This window comes from Lepisma saccharinum, chromosome 21, assembly GCF_977018435.1.
Source record: "Lepisma saccharinum chromosome 21, izLepSacc3.1, whole genome shotgun sequence".
Classification (NCBI taxonomy): Eukaryota; Metazoa; Arthropoda; class Insecta; order Zygentoma; family Lepismatidae; genus Lepisma; species Lepisma saccharinum.
Window position 1 is genome coordinate 19,589,824 of NC_139249.1, and position 27,396 is coordinate 19,617,219.

Here is a 27,396-nt window from a genome sequence, read left to right on the forward strand (position 1 = left end):
ATAGAAAACAACAAAATTTGTTGGCCCATAATGTACGTATTCCATCGCACTTCTATTGAAGAAGGGAAAAATGAATTTCATCAACAAGAAACATGTACAGGGAAAGAGAATACCAAATCAATACTAAGATTACAACATGTGTGCAAATAATGACAGCACATCTGCAACACTGCATGATCAGGAAATACAGACCCTAGGCCTATATATAATTTTCTTTCATATACTTATTAAAGTATTTCGAAATTATTTAATATGGCATAAAAGTTCGTTTTGTATGTAGTATAATCAAAATAACTCAACTAATAGTATAAACAAAGAAAAGTTAAACCAATGCTTCTAGGCTAGGTTGTCTAGATTGAACTACATGCTCCATAGTCGATATGCAATAGTGTTATTTCTAACTTTACATATTATGGTATTAGGCAAACACAACTACGTAGATACTATTTCCGTAATCACCACATATTGATAGAATTATTTATCTTTGTTATAATAACATACAGACGTATCAGCCTAGAGATATTCTAAAATTTGTTAATAAAAACTATTACTTTATTTCATTTGCGTATTAACTACACTATTTACTATAGTATATTATGCACATACTTTGCATCGTACTTCCACACCGTAAGATCCACAGCTTTTCAAGTAATTATAGAATTTCACAAATATTTCTCATCCATTTGTGCAACTCACACCAAAGAAATACAGGAACCTGGCGAGATGGCACTCACCTTCATGTCGAGACATTGTGGAAAGAACACAAACCCTCGGATTCTTTCTTTAGTCCAATGTTTTCTGGAACCCCTCAGTTCGTAATATTTATGTACGATATAAACTTGAATCATTCACAACATTCCCAGCAACAGAGAATTTTCAGTATCCTTCCATTTCTAAACCTAACCCAACTAGGCCATAATGACGTCACAGGATTCGGTTCCCAGCATTCTCCAAGCACATCGAGGGAGCAATGGCTGCCGTAATGGGTCGTGTGTTCATTTATGGCGGACGAGGTGCTTTAGGAGCAGCATGTGTGGCTCATTTCAAAACAAATCAATGGGTATGGTAATCCTAACTGGAGAAATAATAGAATTAGATATTGTGTGCACAAAAATGTGATTGATTTTTATCGAAAATTTTACTGTCAAGACAAGGTGGCGAGGGTTTTGGTTTTAACCGCAGTGGTTGTCACTCACACAGTATATTTTTCTAATTTACGGGGTTATATACATTTAACTTCTTAAATGACAAGAATTTTTAAAGATTCTGTAGAATTCACGATGAATTGTGTACAGAGTTTGCTGGTACTCAGGGCTTGTAATTGATATTGCTTACGTACCGGAGTTATTGAACCGTGGAACAACTTTCTTTTTTGAAGTACGATTTTGAAAAGTCTTAAGTGTTATATGCCATATTAATGAGTATTATTCACAATATATATATCTATATTTACGATAGAATACAGGCACAATGACAAGTAGGGTTCCCACTGACATGAAAAGGTGAAGGAAATCAACTTAGGAAACTAAGAACATGATTTCACTTTTTTTTTGCTCCTTGCGGGTTTCTTTTAGGGAGTTAATTTGCATTAAAATCTTTTTATTTTATTTTTCATTTTCAACGATGTTGAATAAACTTTATTAATATGCAAATCTTTGTTTCTCTGTACAGTGGGTTGGATCGATAGACCTCGTAGCAAATGACCAAGCAGATGCAAATGTTCTGGTAAAACACCAAGAGAGTTGGGTTGAACAGGTGAGGGTCTTTCATTCATAGTTATATAATGTCTATAATTTTGTCTTGTGTTACTATGTACATGTTGTAGAAACTAGGGTAAATTTTCCGTATCCGGAAAAGTGCTGAAACTAGCTACTTGTGTCAATTTCAATATTCGTACTTACGTATCTGCATTGAGAAACATTGTTGAAAGTGGCATTTCGCTTATTTCTCTGAAATAAGCTTTATTTGCGACATATAGAGTAAGTTTTCTTCGTTGTTTCTTCCCTTCCGTAACACGCGAAATGGCGGTCACAGTTTCACCACCGTAGTCGTTATGCAATGTTTCCACCCCACCACGCTTAGAAAGTGCATGATAAGTGAAATCGAGTGGTCTGCGATCGGCACAATTGCTCATTATTTACCGGTGAAGAGAAATGTTGTCAATGTGAAATTCATTATACTTACTAATTTTGGTCTCCTAATATTGAATGGGCAGTTGAAGTTTGGAGCCAGGTGCCGCCGGCCAATTTCTAACTTGCCTTTAACACTGACTATAGAGAAAAGCGAGGCAGCGGCCGGGAGGTAAATTACCCCAGGGGCAGAGCCTGGAATCGGTTGGGAATTTGAAGTCCAAAATTATTTTTGGTTCAAATTTCCTACAGATTCCGGGCTCCGCCCCTGGGGTAATTGACCTACCGCAGCCCCGCCTCCGCTCCGGCTACCCGACTTTCTCTATAGAGTCCCTGTTAAAGGCATAATAGAAATGCAAAATCACAAACAATCATGATACATCATCACAAAACATGCATGGCTAGGTTAGGTTAGGCTAACATAGTTGAAATTGGTATTACATATTAAAAAGAAAAAAATTAATCCATGTTACGGTAACATATATTCTCTTTTCAACTTCATCATAACGAAATTTCAACTACATGTAATGCATAGTACCTGCTCGCATAAAAAAAAAATCATTTTAAATATGTTCAGCACGTTCTAATGAACGTACGTATTGAAACATGTGACCAGTAACCTAAACGCATGTTTGGAAACACTGACCTGGTGTATGTCATCACACACAGGCTACATCCACCTGGAAGTAAATGGATGCAAGAGCTTTCGTGCATCGGTCACCAATTTATATCAAAAAATACATGATTTACCGGCAAAATTCAATGAACGATGCTAGAAAACGGTTCCCGAACTTCCACAAGTCTAAAGAAACTGCATTCGGTAAGTATTTTCTCCTGTAAATTTTAAGAAATCCATTTTCTGGATACGGAAATATTACTGAAAGTAGTAAGGTGGGTCCTGTGTCCTACTCTACACCGTCGGTTTCGGAAGTTTCTTTTTTTTAAGAAGATTATGTGATGCTAATTATGAGGAACAAAAATTTGGAGCGTGGAAACAAGTATTTACGAATATACAGCCGTTTGAAGTTGAGATATTGTAGTTTGAAATTGTTGAGTCCAAATTTCCCACAGATTCTGGGCTTCACCCCTGGGGTAATTGACCTTCCGCTCGCTACCATGGCCCCGCCTCTACTCCACTATGCTCCGGTACCTGCCTTTATCTATAGAATCCCTTTTAAAGGCATGTTAGAAATTGGCCGGAGTCACCTGCCCCAACACTATTTCTCACTGTTTTCTGCATTGACACATGAAGATACCAAAAATTAAGGCTAAAATTAAACCTAATAAGGTAACTTAGAGTGCATCACACATATCTTTGCCGTTGCGCACATACCAATTTTCGTTTCGTCTCCCTCTCTCTTACCATCACGTGTTCTACGCTCCTCGCCAACCTTCGTCATTGTTGCCATATTTTCATTCCATTCCTGGACACACTCGCGCGAACATCATTGAAAACAATTGAATAGCGCTCCAGCTCGCGGTTCACACCGTTCGGCAGGGACGGTAATGTGGCAATATAGCATAACGAAGTGGTTGCTTCTTTTATGCAGTGCATGTTCATTGGCTAGCTAGTAACTAGTGTTGCGAACTGTAATAATGAAGCACTATTTGTGTCACTGAAGGAGAAAAGCAGTTAAAGTGACGGTGAGTTTTGTTGGATTCGAAGCACCATATTTTTATTTCATACTAAGTATTTGACAGGTTTGACATTGTGTGTGTTAATTGCGCGTGTGTATGTGAAAGTGTGTGTTTGTTAATGAACATTAAATTCCATAATGCCTCCAGTTCTGTCAAAGTTGACATAAAAAACCTTGCATAGCCAATCTCGGGAGATTCACAAATTGTTCATATTTCATAATTTTGGAATTGTTCAAAAGAAATAAATTATGTGGCTCCATGAGCATTTCAACTCTTGCCTCCGGTACGTGTTCTTGTAGAAATTGCATAGAGGAGGCTGTCATTTTTACTGCTTAATGTGATGCATATTGTTTTCTGTGTTAAAATTGCCATGCTTTGATGGGTGACAAATTCATAGCAATAAAAAAAAAAGACTCTCAGCTTATCGTCTAGTGACAGTATATGTACTTGTTATTGTTGTGGAAGCCGGCATCCTTTGTAAATGTACAACAAAGGCAACAGACTGTCGCCGATCACAGAGAGGCAATAATACTGCTTGAGGAGGAGTGTTGTGGTCCAATTGTCGAGGTTTAACACATTCACATGTTATTAGTTCCAGGAGCACCGACTTGTCAAAACTATTGGGGGGGGGGGGGCTCTGATCACTGAAATAAATGAATGGATGACTCACTCCCTCCCTTTTTTAAAAATAAAAATTACGTCTTCGTATAGCAGTTTTTAAGCAGCTATTATATTCCTCATGCAAATGAAATGTAACATGAAAAACGTGTGTCTGCTCATTTGTTTTTTAGATAACAATTTACATTTTTATTTAAAAGTAGGCTATGTATTTACATTAAGAGGCCAACATAACAGTTTTATGCCGGCCTCTGTAGCCGAGCGTGTTGGGTGGTCGCTCAAATCGCTTTGATCCGGAGGTTTCGGGTTCGAGTCCCGGCGAGGGCATGGGTGTGTTTTAATGTCCGCAACAGACTTGTAAAGAAAGGACATGTGACGGGTGCAAAGAACCTTAGTGTTGACGTACCCATAAAAATAGCGAATATTTACAATATTTAACAGTTTTATTTATTTACATAAATGCTAACGCAAATCTCAGGCAAATAGTTGTACTTTTTTTGTTCTTGCTACAATATTTTACTTTTTAAATTTAATTTTGCAATAATAAATAAACACACAGCATGCCATTCTTTAGCAATAATGCCTTTGATCATAGCCGTTCCCGCTTTCGCAATACTGAGTTTTCATAAGCTTTCCTTGCGTACTTTACTGCAAGCCAGTGTTAAATAAACTAAAAGACTTTAGAATTATTTTCCCCTTATTCTTTGAACTAGAGAAGAGATTTCGAGGATAACTTGATATTATACATGTCAATATTGCCTGAAAGTCATGTTTACGACCTCAAATTGTTCAGAATTCACTAAACAAAATACTGGTATAATTGTCATATCACCTCGTTATTTTGAAACTCTTTTTAGTAAAAATTTTAACAATACTCATAATTATATACTTATATATATACTTATAATTATATACTTGTATATAGTAATAAGTCATGTGTTTTGCTGTCTCCGTTCATAGCCCCCCCCTCCCTCCAAAGTTGATAGTTTAGCGGTCTCAGCCCCCTAAATTTGATGGTCTATAACATTTCAAATGTGTGTTTAAAGTTAAGTTCATGTTGCACAATTCAGAGTAAACTTTACCAGAGAAGCAAAATAATACATTAGTTCCTCTTAAGCAAAATTATTTGAGGGGCTCTGCCCCCACATCATTAACATAGAGGGGGCTCGAGCCCCCCCTCCCTTCCCCAAGCCCCATGGAGTCGGTGCCTATGATTAGTTCTCAAAGCAGTGGTAGTGTCGGTCGTGTATTATCTGTTGTTGCAGTTCCGTACCAGTGTAGACTGGTTTTGGGAGTGAACAGTTAGAACGCCACCAGTACATTAATGCAATGGAAAATAATAAAGTGTTTATTTTGTTTGAAATCACTCAAATAAAGAATCGTATGAAGAAGTCTTCTTTGCAGCATTTTTTGTAATTTTACGTATGTGTTAGTCCATATTTTGCGAATTTTTAGTCCATATGTATGTAGCTACATACAAAGCCACTTGTTAGTATATATTAATAGTCCTAGTATAATGCATGACGTTTAAAACTCAACGTTAGGTAGACCTAAATTCTCTAATTTTCTTGTTGTACGTAACAGCTGTGCATCGGCGCACTCCAGCGATTTTTCTATCTGCTCCATTGCTTCTTGAGTTGTGTCGCGCATCAGACGGCAGATATATCTGTGTTGGACTCTACCTCTTTTTACCGAGTCCAGGCACTGAATTGCAGGTCGAAGTTAAATTTCAAAGTCCAAAAATGAAGTAACTCCTATGTTGAAAGTCGTTGTTGTCCTTTTCCACAGAAAAATAAATTATAAATTATTCAGTCTTTTTGAAACTAGGATGCCAGAAAAAAATATGCCAACATTTTATATTTTGGTACACTAATAAATTAATAAAATTTGTATTATCATTGAAAGGGGAAGGTGCAAAGAATTATTTTTTCTAAGACAGTTCAGCTCACACTTGGAGGCTCTGAAATGGAAGAAAGGATAAATCACTGAAACTTTGTGTTTCTCACTACCATGGAAGCATTAAATGTACCAAGTTTCATCAAAATCTGGTTGAACTGACATGGAGTGGCCTATTTTAAATGTGTTGCCTGCTGGGGTTTACAGTATTCCAGCATGTGACATAATTTTGAAGGTGACTTTGGAATCCGATATATTTTATTGATACATGAGCTTTCAAGTGTGGTCATTAGTAGGCTAATATGTTGTTATTGCTTATAAAACCTAATTGGGGGCCATTGACCCACTGTCCTCCCTTGAGAATTGCCTTAAACTTTGTTTTAATTGACAGAATTCGATGTTTTACGCAATATGAAATTTGTTTCAGCATACTGAAAACAAGTAATGGAGATATTTGATCCCAAAGTATGTCCTGCCTAAGTAAGAATCTGCCATCTTGGAGTATCTTCGCTGCTTTTTATTAGAAAAAGTCACTTGTATGCACACTAAAATAGTGAAAGAACACATCGGAAATTGCTATCAGCCCCGAACCTAACGACGTAAAGTTATGGCTGCCATTGTGGATTGTTATACTGGTTGCTATATTTACTTGCGTGAAGCCTTTGGCCTGTTCTGCTTCACGGCGAGGTAATAGACGTACTTTACTTAGCAATAACATCACCGCGAGCAAAAAAAAAACAAAATGTTCATAACCAACGTAATCTTTATAAACGATGCAAAATATTTCACTTTCTCGAGGGGATACAAGGGAGGTGGGGAAGGCAAGATATCTAAGTGCACACAAGTGGTATTTTTTTAATATTTTCTTTTATTTAACAGCATATGTGAGTTTTTTAGGAGCATGATCTTATAGCCAAATCTATGACAAACAAAGCAAGGTATTATTTGTAACTCTTCTCTTGTAGGAAGCAAATGTCTTGCAGTTGGTAGGTGATCTTCTGAAAGGAGAGAAAGTGGATGCTGTGATATGTGTAGCTGGTGGTTGGGCCGGTGGCAATGCAGCATCAAGAGGTAAAGACTTTCTTTGCTAATTTTTTATTGACTTTTACTATCAAAATCTCTGGCACCATTTTGTATTTTTTTTTTTTAATATTTGTTGGCTAAATTGTTTATTTTTAAGTGTAAAAAAAAGCAGGGTTGGTAATTATGTACAGAAAATTTAATGAGCTTGGAAAGCTATTCTGTTCTTTTTTTCTTATAAATTGAAGCAGTCTCTGCTGCCTTTTTCTTTCACCTGTAGAGTTTCCCTCAGTCTATTTCAGTTACTATGCTAACAACAGACGAAGTAATTTTTGGACAGGTAATTGCAATGCATACTTTGCAATTATGAGATAATGCTGCAAGAAAATGTAACATTTACTAAAGGAGCATGTTCACAATTAATTTTCTTACGTTAAGCTTGAACTGGTTCACCATGCTTTCAGGGCCTTTGTTATGTACTTTTCAATTGCCATACACCCAAAATACTTTCAAATGTCCATGTTTCAGTACTTTTCAATTCCTTCACAACACAAAATATATTGTTCAGTGTTTAATTAGTTGGATATGAGGAAATAGTTTTAATTATAATTATATAATTTGTGGTGAATTAAATAGTGATTTCATTATTTCTCTTGTAATTTATAGCTGTATCAAGCATAAAACACAATTTTCCTTGAGACATTTTTCGAACACATGCTCCCTTCATCAGGCATTTATTTGTAGTTTGAATCAAAGTTATAACAGCTGTAGAGAGGTAGTTGGTCTAAATGTATGCTGAAGCTTAGTGCACAAGCTTATGCATTCATAAATTAAGGTGTGTCATACTGCAACAAACTCAGATTTCATGAAGTACCTTCAGAGAGGTGCTTAATGATGCTTTGTCCCTGATAAAACGTCAATGCAATTGAATTATAATTATGTGAGATGTACTTCTCATTTAAGATCTCATAAAGAATGCTGACCTCATGTGGCGGCAGAGTGTGTGGAGTTCAGCCATTGCAGCATCTATTGCAGCCAAACACTTGAAGGAAGGTGGATTAATAACTTTACCTGGTGCTAAGCCAGCCCTAGGACCTACACCAGGTTTGTGTAGAAATTTATTCTGATATCATTATGCACTACAGTGAATAACGTTTCAGATATTGCATGCTCTTATGTACTGATAATCAGCAACACACAGAAAAAGGAAAAGAATCGCACACAATATTTGACAATGTGGGTGGGAAACATGCGAAATGATGAAATTTTACTGTTTCCTGTGTGCTGTAGGTCTACTTGGTAGGGTGTCTGACTGCCATGCAGAAGACCCAAGGTTTTGATCTCAGGTGAGAATTTTTCTGGCCATGTTCCAGCATAGAGCCATTTTGGGTTTCACCCAGCCTCAAGTAAAATGGGTAACTGTGGCCAACTCTATGAATATGAACCTCAGGCTTCCAGGTTAAAAAAAAATAGCGTTAACGTACATTTTAATAAACCTAGAAATTTGGAGAAGGGGATATTTTCGCTGCCAAGTTATGCCTATGTGCCTGTAAGACTCAATATTGATACGTAGACACTGCCTTAATAATAATAAAAAATAACAGCGAAACTCTTGTCAGAATGGTTTACCTCTTTTCTACTTTATCAACCGTTTTTCATACAATAACATATCCATTTTTTCAGGTATGATTGGCTATGGTATGGCTAAAGCAGCTGTACATCAACTAACAAAATCACTAGCAGCTGATAAGAGTGGGTTGCCCCCTAACTCATTATCAGTGGCTATTCTGCCTGTGACACTAGATACACCAATGAACAGGAAATGGATGCCGAATGCAGACTTCTCCACTTGGACTCCACTCGAATTTGTTGCAGAGTAAGTATCAACAGGGCACATGTCTTTTTATTGCTGTTATGTTTACATTTGTTATTCAGAATTCTTGACATGCATAAAATGACATGAATAGGCATCCTTACTTCATCTCTATTCCTGCCAAAACCACAGCACATACAACCCAGTTGCCATGGCTCCTGAATTTTTAATATTTCGAGTTAGTGTATGGAAATTTCCAATCCTTTTTTTAATAACAAGTATAGTGTATTTATGTCTATCATTCAGTCAGAATAAAAAACATGCCATTATATACAGGGCTCGAAAAATCCAGGTCGCCATGGCGACTAAACATTTGGTGACAATGATCTTTTGCTGTAATATTGCAGTTTTTTAAGTTTGCATGTACGAAATTTTGAAAACTAAGTTCAAATTGCAGTACAGCATAAGTTAGTAAATGATTTTTTATCAACATTGTGAACATTCCATAGATTCAGTAACAATTTCTTACTCTTTGTCCCTCAACCCCCATTTCCCACTTTCTCACATGATTTAGCGATGTATTGAATACGGTGATGCTCAGCTTCTTATAGCATGCACAATTGCTAGTAGGTGGTTACCTGGCACCTAGCTCTGAAAAATATTTTTCGAGCACTGATTATATATATTTTTTTCAATGTCGCTAGCTGAATTTTAAAATTTGTGGTGATATGGTAGAGTCAGCTATATATTGTATATAATATATATAATGTATTGCATAGTTATTATTCATGCGGTTACCAGTTGAGCCTTCTTTACGAATGCCACTCTGGTGCAAGAATTACCGTATTTACGCGTGTATAATGTGCACCCTGGTTTTCGATGGGGAGAAGTGATTAACAATTATATCACATATATAATGCGCAGTACAATTCAGGTTCAAGAAATGGCTTTATTCTAGGTCGTAAAGCTGTTGCTATGCCGATCAACAGTGAATGACTTCATACCTATTCAATGAGTCACCTCTTGCTATGTGCACCATGAGGAGACTATCCTCTTGTGTAAACAATGTCACCAAAGGGTTTCTTATGAACTAAAATTGTAAGCATTTTGTGGAAGAGCAACGACTTTGCATAATTAAAAGAAAATACAGTTTTTTATAAGACTTTTTGCCACGACATGCATAACCAGTTGTATAACTAGGCAGGATAAATGGTGTTAACTGTCTCCTTGGAATCTTTGTGTCCGCGTTAAGCTCCGTGTTCTCATTTTGTGTAACATTTTTTACACTTTCTTTAAAACGTACAGTATTATTATGTAGTACATATAAAGCTTATTTTCTGAGCTACCACCAAGTATAAAACATCCTTTGTGGGGGTAATTTATACTCTACTTTATTTACACCTGAAAACAGGTGCCATCTTGAAAAGTTTGGATAACTCGAAGTCGTTTAATACGAAGTTGACATTTTTTGGTCCCTTGAACTTTGTATTAACGAGGTTTTCCTGTATATATATATATATATAAACTCCTCACAAAAAGTTTGGAATATAAGAAGAAAGTGAAGAAATAGGAACAGAGACATTTATTGTGGCAAAAATGATACACCCTGTGATAGGACAAGTGCAAAAATAGAGGACAAGTGACGATGCCAGCTTGCAAAGTTCACCAAAGCAACCAAATATAGTGAACGAAAAACAACCAAAATCAAGGGAAGGAAAAAAATGTCTTCCCTATGAACTGTGCAATACGGCCACAGTGTGTGACACACATAAAGTGAGTCCCTCAATAATGTGTATGGCCTCCTCTTGCACTGTGCAGTTCCCGCACACGTTGTGGCATCCCAGAGATGAGTGCATCGATGGCATCCTGTGGGAGACGGTCCCATTCAACCTGGGCAGCCTGGATGAGGTCTGGCAGTGATTGCGGAGGCTGTGGACGATGTGAAATGGCTTGCTTCAACATCGCCCACACATGCTCAATGCAATTCATGTCCGGGGAGAGTGCTGGCCAATCCATACGACGAACGTCAGCATCCTGCAGGAAATTGGTCACTGGTGCTCCACGATGTGGACGTGCGTTATCGTCCACAAAGACAAAATCGGCACCATACTGGTAGCAAAATGGAAGCACGAAAAGCCGTAGCACTTCATCCACATAGCGTCGAGACGTCAACTGCCCTTGCAGTGGAATGAGAGGTGTCCGTCGCCCGTACATGATACCTGCCCAAAACAAGATTCCACCACCACCAAAGGGATGGACTTCTTGCACATGCTGCTGCCTCCCGTGGCGTTGGCCATGTCGCCAAACATGTTGTCGCGTATCAGGCTGCAAACAGATCCTTGTTTCATCGGAAAACATCACATTCCGCCATTGTTGCACATCCCACCTACGATGTTCATCAGCCCATATTCGTCTGTTCCGCCGATGGTGAGGTCGCAGTGGCACACGTCTCAGCGGCCTATATGACCTTAGTTCGACACTATGCAAACGATTACGCACAGTCTGGGTCACGATACGAGCACCGGATGCTTGCAACAAGTCCTTTTGCAACTCCCGGGCAGTCGCTTTTGGCCATCGGCGTGCAGTCACAGTAATGTATGCATCCTGAAGGCATGTTGTCACTCTTGGACGACCACTTCTCGGCGTGTCTGATACATTGTTCGTGTTCCTGAATCGTTTCCATGTTTTGGATACCGCTCCTTGGGTGACCCCGACCACACGTGCAACCTCTGCCTGTGTACGCCCTTGTTGCAACAATGTCACAATCCTGGTGCGATCAAACTGCGTTATCACCATCGTTAACGCCAGATATCCATTTAACGCTTGCACTGCTTCGAGACACTGGATTTGACATGCTGCGTGACGGCCAGGTAAACTCGGCCGTTACTGATAGGTTGTACCACATTGTAGATGGCGCTAGCTGTTGCCCGGATATGCACGTACATCACATGGTGCATTCTTTTCTCATGTTTCCAACTACATTCCACCCGCACTGTGCCCTGCCCATGTCCTCTCTCCCCGACAAATGGAATATTCCAGACTTTTTGTGAGGAGTTTATTAGGGATGGGTCCGATTAATCTGTACTGTATCGGTATCATCCGATATAGGCATATCGGTTTATCGGTAAAATTACCGATTATTTTACCGATCCGATATATCGATAAATATCTTATAATTTAGTGCAAAATTCTGCCATTTGGTTGTAATTTTAATAGATAATCTTGATGCCCTACTTTTTAGAAAAGTAATTGTCTAAATATTCAACTTCTTTTGCACTGCAGTCACCTCGAAACACACATTTATTAAGATCAATGAACATTTCAGGTTCTTCATGGACTATTTCTAATTTTATATCTGATCGGTAGAATATCGGTTATCGGTAAATTTTATATCGGTACTTTATCGGTATCGGCCAAAATTTCATATCAGCCCATCCCTAATATATGTATATTTAAAATATTTAATTTAAGGTGCAAAGTTTACATTTGCCATTTCACTACTCAGACTTGAAATTCATCTACAAACGCAAGTCTCAAATGTAACGGGTTATATTCATCTCTGAAAATTGTTAATTGTATAGGAATTTCAAATCAGATTTACCTAATCAGTTTCAAGATATCTTGTCTGCCACATTGTTCTGCAAAGTAAACTAATTGAGAGAATTCTGTTTTATTTTCCATGGAGCTTTCTTTCCTTTCTCGATAAAAATAAAAGCTAAACTGTAAAACAACTTGCATCAGTGCATTTACATGTGTAGGTATAAATTCAATTGGATTTGGATTTATAGAAGTAGCAATTTTTCATGTCTACAAAGAAAAATGCATGCATAATTCCCAGACCCAATTATTACCAGAATTCCCGGGGAGTAGCCACCCTGTTAATATTAGTGTCTTCGTTAATATTTTTTTAAATGTCAAGAAGCTAAGCAGACATTGTTTTCCAGATTATTTCTCCGCTGGAGCCGAGGGGAGGACAGACCACCGAACGGTAGCTTGGTTCAAATGGTGACGAAGAATTACACAACAGAACTGCTCCTTGCCTGAACAATGAATCTGTGGTGCTGTGCTGCCTGATGGGGCCAAACAGAGTGTTGTTTCTAGGACGGAATACGCTATTTTTCATCGAATTATTTTGCACTGGTAGAATCTCCTATTTTTTTATTACATTTTTGTGTTCTTGTTATGCATTGTAGATTTTTGAGATTCCACTATTTTTTGTTGACATTCCATGACAATAAGTGATTTGTAGAGAATTGTAGTTTTTTGTCTTCCCTGTGCAATAATACAGAATAGATAAGTTTGAGGTGAGACTGAAAGAGTAACTAGTAAGTATGCTGCTAATTTTTGTAGGAACTTTTCTTTTATTTTTCATTCAGATGGTGATTCTTCCAAAAACTGGTTCTTCTTTAAAAGGAATATTTTCATTCTGTGACTTATCTGCAGTAATAGTAATTGTGGTATATTTGTAAATGTAGTCTGGGCAGTGCATACGAAGTGTACCAGCCTGAACTACACTCTTGCTGGTCCTGTCAGGCTGATAATTGTGCTAGAATGTTGTGTTGTGGCCCTGTTGCTGCGGAAATTGCACATATGGACTTGATCAGCTTTTCAAAAATGGTTCAGAATTTAGAAGTAAAAAAATGGGGAAAAAACAAAAAAAAAGTTTTATATACACATGATTCAAACTGGGGAAAAGTAGTTCACACATGAATATAAACGAAAAGTTCATTCACCATATTCTTTGGCAAGATCATATGCATTGCACAATGAAAAATTTGCATTAATATTTATTACAAATGTCACTTCTTTGTGGTAAAAATTAGATTAACAAGCTTTAATTATACATTTATATATAGATATGTATATGTGAAGTTAGAGCATTATATGTCTAGTTACAGCTGTTAGCTCCTGGTCAAGGTTGCACAGAGATGAGTAAGAAAAAAGATGCCATTTTTATGAGATCGAGCGATTTGTATGGAATAACTTAATATTGAAAGAAAGTAGGATATTATATATTGTTGGTTTTTTGTCAGTAATTTATTTGGAACATTTTTAAAATCTCAGCTCAGTTACTTAATACTAGTTAGTTTCATAGTTGAAAGTAGAATCTAGTTTTAAGAACAAATCCCAACATATCACATGTTATTGGTATTTGAAAGTTTAAGATCCGGATACTGCCACTTTCAGATTGCATTTGATAGATACTCTTATTGCAAACTATTTTCATATGCTGGAAGCATTCTTGATCGACTAGGATGTTTTTTTGTCCAAGATTTCTATAAACCAAAAAATATATTGTTACATTGGGTTATATTAGGTTTGGTTGTTGAATGTGCAAGTGGCGATTGATGTCATGCATGCAATGAGGGGTTTCGTTTGCTTTCTATGACTGAAGCATAATTACGATGCTAGAAATGTTGCGTAATGTTATTGCTATGCAGTGAATTTGAACTAAAAATAATATATTGCTGTTGAATGGTATATATGTTTCATATCAGATGTGCTTTTATGAATATATATTTTTTTTGTTTACTTTGAAATTTTTATTATATGTACATTGTTGAAAAGATTGGAAAAGATTTATAAGAGAAAATATGTATATAGATTTATGGAATTTATTTGTGAACGAAAGAAAAATTGTACAATACTTTTGTTGTTTACACCAATGAATGTGAAAATGCTGAAGCAAAGTTATTTATGTATCAGTTGAGGTTGAAATATGTATATATTAAGGATGAAAAGGCTTGTTGAACAAATCTGAGCTGCCACAGAAATGTAGTAGTCTATGTTTGTATTTGAATATGACCAAGAAATACTTTATCTGTGATGGACAGTTCTGTATGACTATTTTTGTGTAAAAGTGTTGAGCATCATACTAATGCATTATTTATTGATTTAACCTGTAATGATTAAACGAAACAATTTCACTTTTTAAAGGTGTAGAAACAAGCTACAGGAATGCAGTAAATTCCCTGAGATAAAGTCTATAGACATCTGCATGTTGAGCTGTCAGATACTGTTGGCTTAGGTTGTTTTAGACAAGCATTTCCTTTAACGTTTATGCTAGAATAAATGCTTCCAAATATTTTATATTTTTTTATAACACACACGGAAGATTTCACATCATCACGGTTATCATTTGCGATTGTGATGCGAAGCATGCAGAGCACATTACATAATACAGTGGGTCCTTGATTTTACATTTTTCTGGAGGCCAAGCTGGAAAATATAAAATCAAGGAACAAAAATATGTGGGAAAATGTAAGGTCAAGGTTCCACTGAACGTACAGCAGGAAAAACATACAAGTTATGTGGTTTTCATTTGATAACTAATAAATTTAAAGAGGAAATTGTTATTTAATTGACACGATATATTGTAAACTGAAACTACAATAATGGGGGGCTTAAAATATCTCTTGCATATAGATATTTCTGTCCATAGGCCAGTGTCCACAATTGAAACAATAAATGTATCCTTCCATACGTGTATTGTATATGCTATAAAGCCTGTATTTAAGCAGTGCCATTAATTATAATAGGAAACATTATTCTTATTGGTTGAATGGTTATCTGCTTTTAAATATATGAAGTGATATATTGTTTACATCTCATTCAGCCACCATTAGAACTGCACTAGTGACCTAGAGCTCGCTTCTGATTGGTTATGCTATGAAAAATGCTAAGGTAGTAGGACTAATTTTTTTTCTTGAGAAATGCCATGGCATGTTATGGAAAATGCTTTCGTCCACAGCAGGTCTTAAAGAGTTTTCTTCAAGGGACTAAACAAGTTAAAGTATCATTGTGACAAGTTGGGTGGTTCTGAAGTGACCACCTTTTCAATGCAACTTAAGGGACTGCTTGATTGATTGATTTAGTTTATTTTACTTCGCATTTTGTGCCTCTTGTCTAATTTGCGAAGATGGGGATGAGTGATGAAATTGATGAATGGACATTCACAAACAACCAAGCCAGAGCAGGATTTGAACCCGGGCCCCTTGGCATCGCAGCGCGATGTTCTAACCACTCGGCCACAGGGTCCGGCAAGGGTCTGCTTGAAACTGGGCATCAACACAAACACCAAGGAGGGATACATGATCTTGACTAGTATCCTCCCTCAACATAACCATTTGCAGAAGGTTGATACCTCTGGTAATGATCCAGGGTTTCATATTTGGATTCTTTGAGTAATTGTCTTATTAGGTAGCCATGTTATGTAATAGTGGTGGGGAGAGCCCCAAGCTTTTAGATGTCCACTTCTCTACATGTTGCTTTTAAGTAGAGTAGTCGCAAGAAAAGCTTGCCACAAAAATCTGCGTGGACTTTCGCCAACATTCGGGTCAACTCGGTAGCTCCGCCCTTCGTCCGAACGAAGGTTGACGCGTAGACGGATGTTTGCAAGGCGACAGCCGATCTAGGGGTCTCGACCGACTGAATGTTAACACACAAATTGAAAACTGTAAGAGGCGCAGCAAATTTAGTACTTTATTACAATTATGAATAATAGTAATAAGTTTAATAATAATACTTACATAATGTGTTCCTTGTCTGCATCTTCTTGAAGTGGATGAATCCAACTCATTTCATCTTCACTGGCATCATAATCCATGGTGCTATCATTATCACTATCAGTGTCGGCTCCCAGGTTGATGACAATCTGTTCGGATGCTTCATCCAATATGTGATCACTCTCAATGTACTTGTTTTCAATGCTGTTTACATGGCTACAGCGAGCTGCCCAATCCTCTGCTCCAATTGACTATCTTTTCCATGAGCAACGTTCTTGCATCATCGAGGTTGAAAGTGACATTCTTTTGAGCTACATAATTTTTAATTTCAGCCCAAATCATTTCCACCAGGTTTAAGTCTGGATGATATGGAGGGAGGCAGAGGACAGTGTGGCCATAGCTGGCTAGCAGTCTGTCAATTTGATATGTCTTGTATAAGGATTTGTGGGTCTTAACCAAGGCGTACAACTCAGGTTTTAACATCTCATCAGAATACGGAATTCCCTTCTCTGTCAACCAGTCCTGCATAACTGCCTTACGAGAGGATGACGTAGGCGCACGCTCACATTGCACATTATAATACGAAGCATTATCCATTAGGACTACAGAACTGGGTGGCAAATTAGGAATTAATTTCTCTTGTCAACCATCTTTCATAGTTTTTGTAGTTCATCTCGTTGTGATAGTCTCCAGTTTTTTGGTGGGATTTGAAAAGTAACAAGGCATTTGGCACGAAACCTGCTCGAGAACCTGCATGCACGATTATCAATCTTTGGCCTTTAGAGATTGGTGCTTTCAAACCTTGTAGAGAACCATCACTCCAACAGGTAGTTTTTGTGCGAGCTGTGCAGATAAGTTTCGTCAGTGTAAACAATAGGCCTGCCTTCGTTTCGGTACCATTTTACGCTCCTTATGTATTGCATTCGCAAAAACCTTGTCATTCTTCTCCATTAATATTCTGCGCATTTCTTCTGCTTTTTCCATCGAAATCCCAAGCCTCGAACTATCTTGCTTAGTGTAGTTACACCACCTGGAAACTGTATATCTTCAAACAACTTCGTACGAATATTTTCCAGCGTTGGTCTCTGGACTAAGGATAAGGTCTACGTTAGGAATAAGGATATTAAATTAGGCACCTGGAATGTTCTGAGCCTTTACCGGCCTGGTGTCACGAACCCTGACTCGAACCATAGACCTCCAAGTCTATCACTAGGCTACCCTCAGAGTCCGTGGGACATATGTTTGCCGGGGCTCACCAGGGATCTCACAGCCACTGCGCTCACCTGACACAGAACTAGGTTCTTGGGCTGTACACTCTTTTCTCATCTGTACTCCCGGCAGAAGAGTACAAGATACAAAGAGAAAAGGGCAATTTATGGGGGTTCCACCACTTAACTTCTAAGAGTTAAGAACTTAAAGCAATAAGCATTCACCATTTCTATAACTATGACTGTTGGAAAGGAACTTGCATGCATTACCTTCTGAAATCAAGATAAATAAAAGAGAAACACAATAATAGACTTAATAAACATATATTCTTTGGTTATTAGCTGTTACACTATAAAAGTATACATGAGTTTAACATAAACGCTTGAAGAGGCGTATTCCATGACATTGACATATAGTCATGTTTAAGCGAATCTTCCTTCTCTTGTTTTGAAGGATGGATGTTTCTGTTACATGGGCGCTTTGGCCTACTGTTACATGAAAATATATAAGAATATGTACTTTACCTTGCAGCTATGCTTCTAGTGAAGTTGGCTTCATGGCTCAGACTTTACTTCTGAAATCGAACTAAGGACTGAAGAGAAGAACTGAACTAGACTGAACTCTCTTCTCTGGAATCTCTCTGAACTGAGAACTTCTTTACTTTGAGACAAAACCTAAGCTTTTATACTACTGAAAAAGGCTTGTCACTGGGTGGGGTCACCTACTGGCGCCCTCTGGCTGACGTCTTATTCTTTGAAATCTTGATCTATGTTAAAACCAAGAAATAACAAGTGTCTAAAGAATTACCATATATGGAAAGATTGGTATTGTTGGCGCTTTGGGCTTTGGAAAGTTGGATAAGGAAATCATGGTAATTTAATCATTCACATGAGCGTGAATAGCGTGATCTTATCAACTCTTCAAACAAACAGGATGCTCATTATTCTTTCTGCGGCTTGGCTGGGATAACCCTTGACAAAGCGTGTTTTCCCTCCGGAAGACAAACAATGCAGATTATCAACCAAATGCGGGCAGACCTCTGACATATGAGATAAACTGTATCCTGTTGTGGCTTCTTGCCAAGTTGAATAACAAGTATTTTCCTTGTCGAAGTAGCTCTTCTAAGCCTCTTAAAAACTTACCATTGCTGGGCAATGAATAACATAAAGGAAAGGTATGGTTAAAGGAATATGGTAGTCGCTATAAAGTTACTGAGTTCGATTCTGGTGGGCGACTGAAATTCTAGATGTGACAATACCCTCCACCTGAGATTGAAATATCTCCCGATGTTTCATTTTCTCTGGTGCTTCTGGGTTAACACCTAGGTAAAGAAAAAGTATTTCTGCAAAGGGTTTTATCATGCATAAACTTCTGACACTTAACGGGCGTCATAAGGAAAATAAAATCTGTTTCGTTGGCATTTACAAGGCTTTATGCTGCAATAGCTTCTATACTTGTTCCTGGAGTTTCTTTCAGACTTTATCACAAACAAATGGATAATTAATATCATTACTTATGAAGATTGTATTGGATTATAGTGTAGATGTTACCATGTGTGCTGCGAAGCTAACTTCACTGGAGCTTACAAATAAAGTGCTGCATATTCGTATAATCAGTTCTATAACCTGAACAAAAAAAATGAAAAGGTTTTATATTGTTAGTCCAACTTATAATAATACCTAAACCTAATATATGTAACTGATGATACTAATGAAATTGATCACAAATGCTAGGTATTAAAATTCAGGAATATAACCTGACTAAAAAGCTAAGTGATACTAATTCCATAGCATCGTACATGTTTTTCCTTGAATGACAAGGATCAAAGGGATCTAATGAGATCCTTACACTATTGTCTGTAAGAAGAGCTCTAAGCAAACTGGGCTTAGACTCTGTTTCTGATACATGAGAATAGGCTATCAATGTAGGGAAGGGTTTTTCTTCCGTACATAACAAAGTAAAGCTATTAAACACACTAGATTCTTTTGGTACAAGAATTTCGTGATACTCTTCTATTACTCTGAATATACATTTGAGAACATGTTGATGTAACAAATTCTGTTCTCGTGTTCTTTTACATTTACTTAAGGCAAAACACATAAACTCCTTTAAGTTTGTCCTAAAAGGTTGACAAATTGGTTCGATTTCTCCGTATCGATAGAAGATATTTGCTCTATCGTAGGCATATCGAATAAATTTGTCCAGTACAAAAATTGGATTTTGCATTATATATGCTGCGAACAATTTGTGTTCTCTGCGATTCTTAGCATTTCTAACTTGTTTGTTTATATGCCACTTGACATATGGATCATTTTCAGCTAACATGAGCTGTATAAGAGCTTGAGGATCTATGCCTGGAATACTCATTTTATCGTTATTCCTTTCTTTTCAATGAGGAATAACGATCATCACACAACCTTACCAATTGCATAAATGCATAAAAAAAAAAAAAAAAAAAGTAATTAAACTCTATCACTTAAAAATATATAAAAACATAACCTATGTTATGAAAATACCTTTCACCTTGCGTGATATGTTAATAGTAAAAGATTAATATATATGAAAATTATACTGATTACATGAATATATAAGTATGTATGTGTATATCTTTTAACGTTTTGCTTGATTATAATACGTAAAATATTTGTAACAATATATTGATGTAAGTTCACGGGTAAAAAGAAATGTCTGCACTATTTTCTTTCTTTATCACTCAGTTCTGGTTTCACTATATTTTCTCATAAGTTCACTTATGTTTGTAGTTAACACCTTGAGAAATTGTTTGTGTTAGAACGAATTAATCGTGGCACTACACTGCGTAAGATAAACTGTGCAGAGTCTTTGTGAAATTTCACTAATTACTTAGTATAGTGACATGTTCCATTCCTATACAAAGGAATATACACACAATATATTAATATATATATATACTTCATATAACATTATAACATAGTGTTATACTATTTCACACTAGACAATATAATGTCTTTAGGATTTACACATTATGTAGCCTATTGGCTTGTTCAACAGTGATATACTCTGATTCGTTTGGATCTACTTGATTTACTACATGAATTGGTTCTTCATAATTTCTGTCAGATTCATAGCGAATGACAGGTGGGGAAGGTAATGGTCTTGAAATATTCATATTTCTTACTCTTAACCTTCCATTATGAGACCGTGGTCTCTTACACTCACAGGTGTTTATATACACTTTCCATATTATATAAAATATGAGTAGATATGTCTGTAAAGTTAATATTGTCAACCATAGAATAATAGATATTTCATATCTCGTATCTTTTAAGTTTATGTGACATTCTTCTTTATGACATAAGTACGGTATGGTTAAATTCTTGTTATTTATATCTATCCATGTTAATGGAATTAAACGACTTATACTAGCGGTAGTATCTGTAGGTAATATACAAGGAAAAGTACTTCTGATATGAAGTCTTTCATCATACTTAATATAACATGAGCAACCTAAATGAATTAAGGTAACACCATATTGAAATTCTACTTGAAAATTAATTTCAATATCTTTGCATACAATGCGTAAAGTACGATTATACTCTTTGTTTCCAACAAAAGCTTGGGTAGAGACGTTAAATTTGTAGAACTCTAGATCATTGTTATTCTTGGTGCAGGTCATATTGCAATAGTTATACATCTCATGCACATTCTTTGTTATAGTAGATATTATACATCTCTCAAAATTACTCAAAAATCCATGTTTCGGATGAACGAAACATAAAGTATCTTTAACAATATCACATTCAGTTGTTAATAAATTCTTAGAGTTATCATCATAAGCTATATTTATATCTTCATTATACACACTACAAATTTCTGTTTGTTTTCTGAAGTAGATTTGTTTTACCGAAAAACTACGTAAACGTCTTTGGTTTGAGATAATTGGAATCTTTATAGCAAACAAGACTTTGCTTTTTGATATTACACATTCAGCTAAAGGTACATTGTAGAATTGTCCTAAATTCGTAACATCTATACTTATAGAATGATTAGTTTTTACAAACTTTTGTTTTACATCTAACAAATCTTGCTGAAGTTTAGCAAATGATATTAACTTTGGATTTATGACTTTTTGTTGACAAGAATTTATTAATAACATCAAATTTTCATTTGTACATACTGATAATGTTTTGAAGTTTAACCATGATAAAGCTGGTGAATCATAAATTTTACTTCTTATACTGTCATAACCTTTTCTATCTACAAAAAGTGTTTTAACATGCACTTTTTCAATTCTAAAATACTGCCATCCATATGTAAGAGGATCAGCGTTAAAGGTATGATTACCAACGCGTGAAATTATATTCTCCCAATCAATTACATGTGGTTGTGGTATTGAAATGGTTATTTCATATATAAGAGGCAAAGATGTTTCATAATAAATAGGAGAGCTTAACTCTTCTATTTGCAATCCTGAATTTATATAATTAGGTATTTGTAAAGCTGACAATAATGAAAAATTCATAAGAAATACAAATGTAGATAGTCAGGATGAAGGTGTTCTATTTAATGTAGCATATTGTGGTTCCACTGTAGGATTAGCGCTAGTTTCAAATGATACACAACTAGGCCTTCCTTCAAAATTTGGACTATGAAATCTTATTTTTGTTTCATCGAGACTTGATCTTACATTTGCTCTTAACATTGCTCTATCCTTAAATTCTCGAATCTCTTTACAAGTTGTCATCCATATTAAATAAACTGTAACTACGATGACTAAAAATGCTATCACTACACATATGTAAACAGCAATTTCTTCGATAGTCGTAAGTTCACAAGCATGAGCTTCCACTTGACTTACTGGTATAGCACTCATAGGTATGGCAACATTTTGTACTAATCGATTAGTGCGATTTAATTTAAAAATACACCATAATAATAGAATGCTAATTATTCCATTCCAAAGATAAAATACTAAATTATCTGTGGTATCTGAAGGTATTAATTCACTTCCTATGTCTGTAACCATATTTTCAACTTCATCTAACAATTCTTTTCTATCGTTAACAGATTGATTTTCAGTTGTGGGTTTAATATAGATATGAGGTAATTTCTGTGTCCAATTGCTATCTAAACAGTCTTGAAATGATTTAAATTCTAACATTTCTTGTTTTGTCTTCATATCTGTGACTTTTAATGTAGGTATGTGAGACCAACTGGCTGGAATAACTCTAGATATCTGAAAGTTTGATTCAGCATTGTCTGAACATGGAAAAGTTTGAGGGATGAATACATCATCACTAATTTTAGCAGAACATGTACAAGGCAAATTTAATTCACTAGCTCCTGGCTGATTGCCATGAGTAGGAAATTTACGCTTGTTTCCATTACATTCTACTTCAATTTCATCTAAAGCATTTGTTATAACATATTTGTCTGGCGATATTTCAGTGATAACTATAGGATTTCCTTGAGTACATTGAAATGTACAAACTTTGGCTAACTCTTCTATAGTAGCTCCTTCTCTTATCTTTTGTGGGCAACCGGTGCCTATTACAGCATCGTGTCCATAACGGGGTAAGTAACATAACTTATCTGTGTGAGGATTACATGTTGAAAGGAAAGTTCCTGACAACATTCTAACACTCATACTTGTAGTGGCTGCGTAACTTGTGGAATGTAATAATATACATGTCGAATTATGCCATCTAAATGGTACTGTCTGAAATCGTTCTAATAACACTCTTTCTCCTAATTTGATTATAGGTACTTTAACATGAAAAACTACGTTTGTATCTGAGAAAATACACTGCGTTATTGGTAAGCTATAATATTGGCTTAGTTTATTAAGTGGGATTGCTAATGTAAAACCTTTCTTAGAAATTTTCTCGATTATATTCATTAAATCGTCTCTTAAAGTTGGCGGTCTAATAGAAGTCAGGGGTAAAGTATTATGAAAACATGCATTCTGAATTTCTTTATATTCCTGTTCTATTACCTGATTTAACACTGTCTTATGGAATAACATGATTCGCATTTGTTCCAATAATGCTTTATACTGCAAATTCTGGGACACATTCATTAATTCAGCGAAATGAAAATTCTCTAATGATCGGATTTGTTCAAATTTTCCTTCTACTGCATCAAGTGATTTGTTTATCTGTTTAGCCATATCTTTTAATCCATATCTAATAGTGACTATATCTCTATCAAAATGTTTTAAGCTTCTAGTAATCTTTAAAATTGCTTGCTTCAATTTACGATTTTCTACTTTAGAACTCTGAACTTCTTTATCCGTTGCTACTGAGCAACACCATCCAAGGAAATCTCCTAAAAATGGTAGAAGTCCTCTTTTCTTTCTAGCTGGTTCATATTCAAAATATTCCTCTGTAGGAAATTCTAATGATGATTTATTCAAATGTGCAAGAAAAGCTTCTTGTAACTGTCCTATGGCTTCATCTATAAAACAAAATAATGAATCTATTTCCTCATGTTCATTACATAAATGACTTCTTTCTGAATTTGAAATTTCCCATAAACTAGGTTCTATAACTGGAGGTTTGACTAAGACATTTTCATATACTAATGGGATCGTGGCTTCATACATTGTTAATCCACTAATGATATTCCAGTATCCTCCGGATACTAAACGTATTGGTGGTAATGGGTTTCCATAGACCTGAAAAGAGATAGTTACCAGTATACTGACGTAGATTTCCAAAAACAATTGGCGAGTCATCTTCTGGTTCTGTTTCATCTGGATTTATCCGGTTGATTGGTACCTTTGGAAATAGGTTTGGAACTTATACCAATTTGTTCACTGAGATTTCTGAAACTGGTTAGAAAACTAAAAATACAATTTATTAGTTATTACAGAGTTAGAAATTTAGTACATCATGTATGAAATTCAGTTACTCTTAAAAATCAACGAACACCTTGACTAGGGTGTGGTTCTATAGGCAGGCTAACAAGTCTTAGCCTAGCTATGGTTGGGTCAAAGTGGCAACTAAATTTCCACTGATCACCATACATCCATATGCTACGTTGTATATAAGCGTCTAGTTGATAGGCATTTTGCTTAAGCCATATCTCTCTATCTACTTTGTTTGGTCTCAAACTTAAACCAAAACGAATATAATTCGTATAATGTTTTTCAATTGTAGTTTTTCCTTGAATCGGATTAGGTGCTATTAAGGGTAAAACATTGATTCCATACGGAATGTGTTTATTTTCTCTGGCTATGAAACACTTCTTAAAAGGACCTTTCATAAACTTATGTGCAAGGCTAGCTATTTCTAGCATATCCTTTATTTTTATGGTCTGGGCTGTTGATAAATTAGGATTTTCTACTACTGTTGAAGTTACGTTACCTCCACTTGTACTTGCTCCTTCATTTACCTTTTCAACATTCTCCTTACTTTCTTTACTCTCTAATTGGGCTTGTCTTAGTTCGATTGAACTGTGAGCTCTTCCTAGGTCAAAATAATCAGAAAATTCTGAAGATGGTGTGCTGATAGACATTGTCGAACATCTAGATGTGACTTCGACAATATCACTCTCTTCTTCGGAAGAAATTGTAATTGTCTCTTTTGAAGAAGGGTCATCACTGCTTATAGTGATAGTCCCTCTCCCTAGTGACTTTTCAATGCATGATGAATCCAAAATATCTATAATGGTATCATGATCTGATATCGTTATCATTTCCTTACTTACAAATGTCTTTGGACTAGAAGTTGTTAATGGTAAATCTTTTTCAAACATGCTATAAGTAACACTTGAGGGTAAAGTTTCATTAACTATAACACTTGCATTAGAACCTGTACTAGAATCACTAAGAGTTATAGTTTCTTGGTGTAATTGCTCTAATTCCTCTTGGGCGTATTGTTTCAATACTTGTTCAATGGGAGTATCCTTATTACTATCAGCCATTTTTCTTCTATAACTTACAACACAATTCTATATTACTACTACTATTTACTTTGAGGTCGAAATGTTCTTCTCTGGGTTTATATATGCAATCAATTTGATGGTGTTCGTTTCCCTATCAAAAGTAGACGTAAATAACCATTTACTACCATATTTCTGAAAATTCTCTAATACAAATCTCTTAGTATCACTTGCAACTTTCTGAAGAAAAACATTTATGTCCATATCATGTATAATGGCAAATTCTACATTAGCGTCTAGAAATTGTTTCCATTCAAACAATGTTCCTTCTTTGATCATAAAATTTCCTCGAAATAACAAATGTTGTACGTCAAACAAAGCATAGACGTTCTTTAGAATCCAAGTCCATAAGTCGGGTTTGGTAAGATCCAAAGCCATCAAAATCTGGTGGGTTCCCTGGTTTGTGTCTGGGGAGGAAGAAAATATAACATTACCCGGTATACACAAGGTCTCCTTTTACTTTACTAAATGGAAAAAGTTTTACTTTTGGGGTTCTATCATGATAGTCCCTTATAAACAAGCAAATATCATCAACATGGTTTCCGGGTTGGTGCAATACCAAAGTAGGATGTTGTTCAGATAAAACATTGTTGACAAGATCCTTAAAACACTGGACTACATGAATTTCGTCCTCATGCCGTAAATTTCGTAGTTCATAAACATACAGATCTTTATTTGGATTTTCCCCATACTCTTGTATGACTTTTGTTGCTCTGATTAGAGGTTCATATGGGAAAGTAAAATGTTGTCTTGCAGTATAAATTATGGATTGATAATCTGGTGGATAACAAAAGTACGGCAGAGAAAATCTACCTACATGGACTACTAAAGTACTGCATTCATTCTCCCAATATCGAGGAGGTATTATGTTCCTCATAACTTCAATCATGTTGCTGGGTACTGAGTTATTCATTTTTCAAAAACACAGGGTCTTGGTTCATAAAACCTTAGGCAAGTCGTATATTGCTGAACACTTTTATGACAAAACTCTTTACAATGTCTGCAAAAATAGCTTCTAGGTAGTCTTAATGTGTATTGTGGTTTAAACAAATACTCCTTTTCTTGTCTTAAAACATAATATCTATAATATTTACAAAGCATATTGATGCAATACAGTCGATTATATCCGAAATCATGGAATTCGACTAACTCTTGTCTCTCACAACAAGGACAATATATCTTACTTCTATCGTGTACAATAGCTAGAGGTTGAAGACTCATTGTTTAACTTTCTTTTCTTAAATGGTTTAGCTAAAGTATTTAACTCGTTTGGTTCTGTTCCCTGTATTGTTCGTATATTTACTAACGGCGGTGGACCGTATGGCGTACACAACTCAAACAATCTTCTTATTAGTACATAATATACATCTGCGAAGTTTATTACGGTAACCTTGGCAAGTATATCATTTAACACATACTCGAATTTAGCAATGCTCTGGTTTTCTAAAACTTGATCTATCGTATACCTTTTGACATCAAAGAAATAGGGCAAAAATTCTCTATACTTAATCTTCCTATCTTCCAATTCCAATGGAATATGAGGATATTTCTTTGTGTAATGCAAGGACATTTACTTTTAGTGGTCTGCACTTTTCTCAGCGGGATTTGGTATTCGGGCTAGCTTTATATGTCCTCGCGAATCGGC

The 27,396-nt window shown here is 35.9% G+C and overlaps 2 protein-coding genes across 3 annotated transcripts in view; one reads left to right on the plus strand and one right to left on the minus strand.

Moving 5' to 3' along the window:
• Positions 1-945, minus strand: part of LOC146004287 (E3 ubiquitin-protein ligase KCMF1-like) — a 71,318-nt gene extending 70,373 nt beyond the window's left edge. Inside the window, exon 1 of one of the 2 annotated variants that reach the window (XM_083143000.1) lies at positions 735-945. In XM_083143000.1, coding sequence (XP_082999126.1) covers positions 735-750 — 16 coding nt within the window. In that variant the 5' untranslated portion in view covers positions 751-945. Of the gene's footprint in view, positions 1-606 lie in introns of both variants that reach the window. The other variant, XM_083143003.1, reaches the window with a different exon arrangement.
• Positions 934-14,989, plus strand: Dhpr (dihydropteridine reductase). Its single transcript, XM_083143004.1, has 6 exons — positions 934-1,060; positions 1,672-1,755; positions 7,247-7,352; positions 8,265-8,405; positions 8,985-9,177; positions 13,059-14,989. The coding sequence occupies exons 1-6, from the start codon at positions 971-973 to the stop codon at positions 13,156-13,158; spliced, it is 714 nt and encodes a 237-aa protein (XP_082999130.1). The 5' UTR covers positions 934-970; the 3' UTR covers positions 13,159-14,989.
• The last annotated feature ends 12,407 nt before the right edge of the window (positions 14,990-27,396 follow it).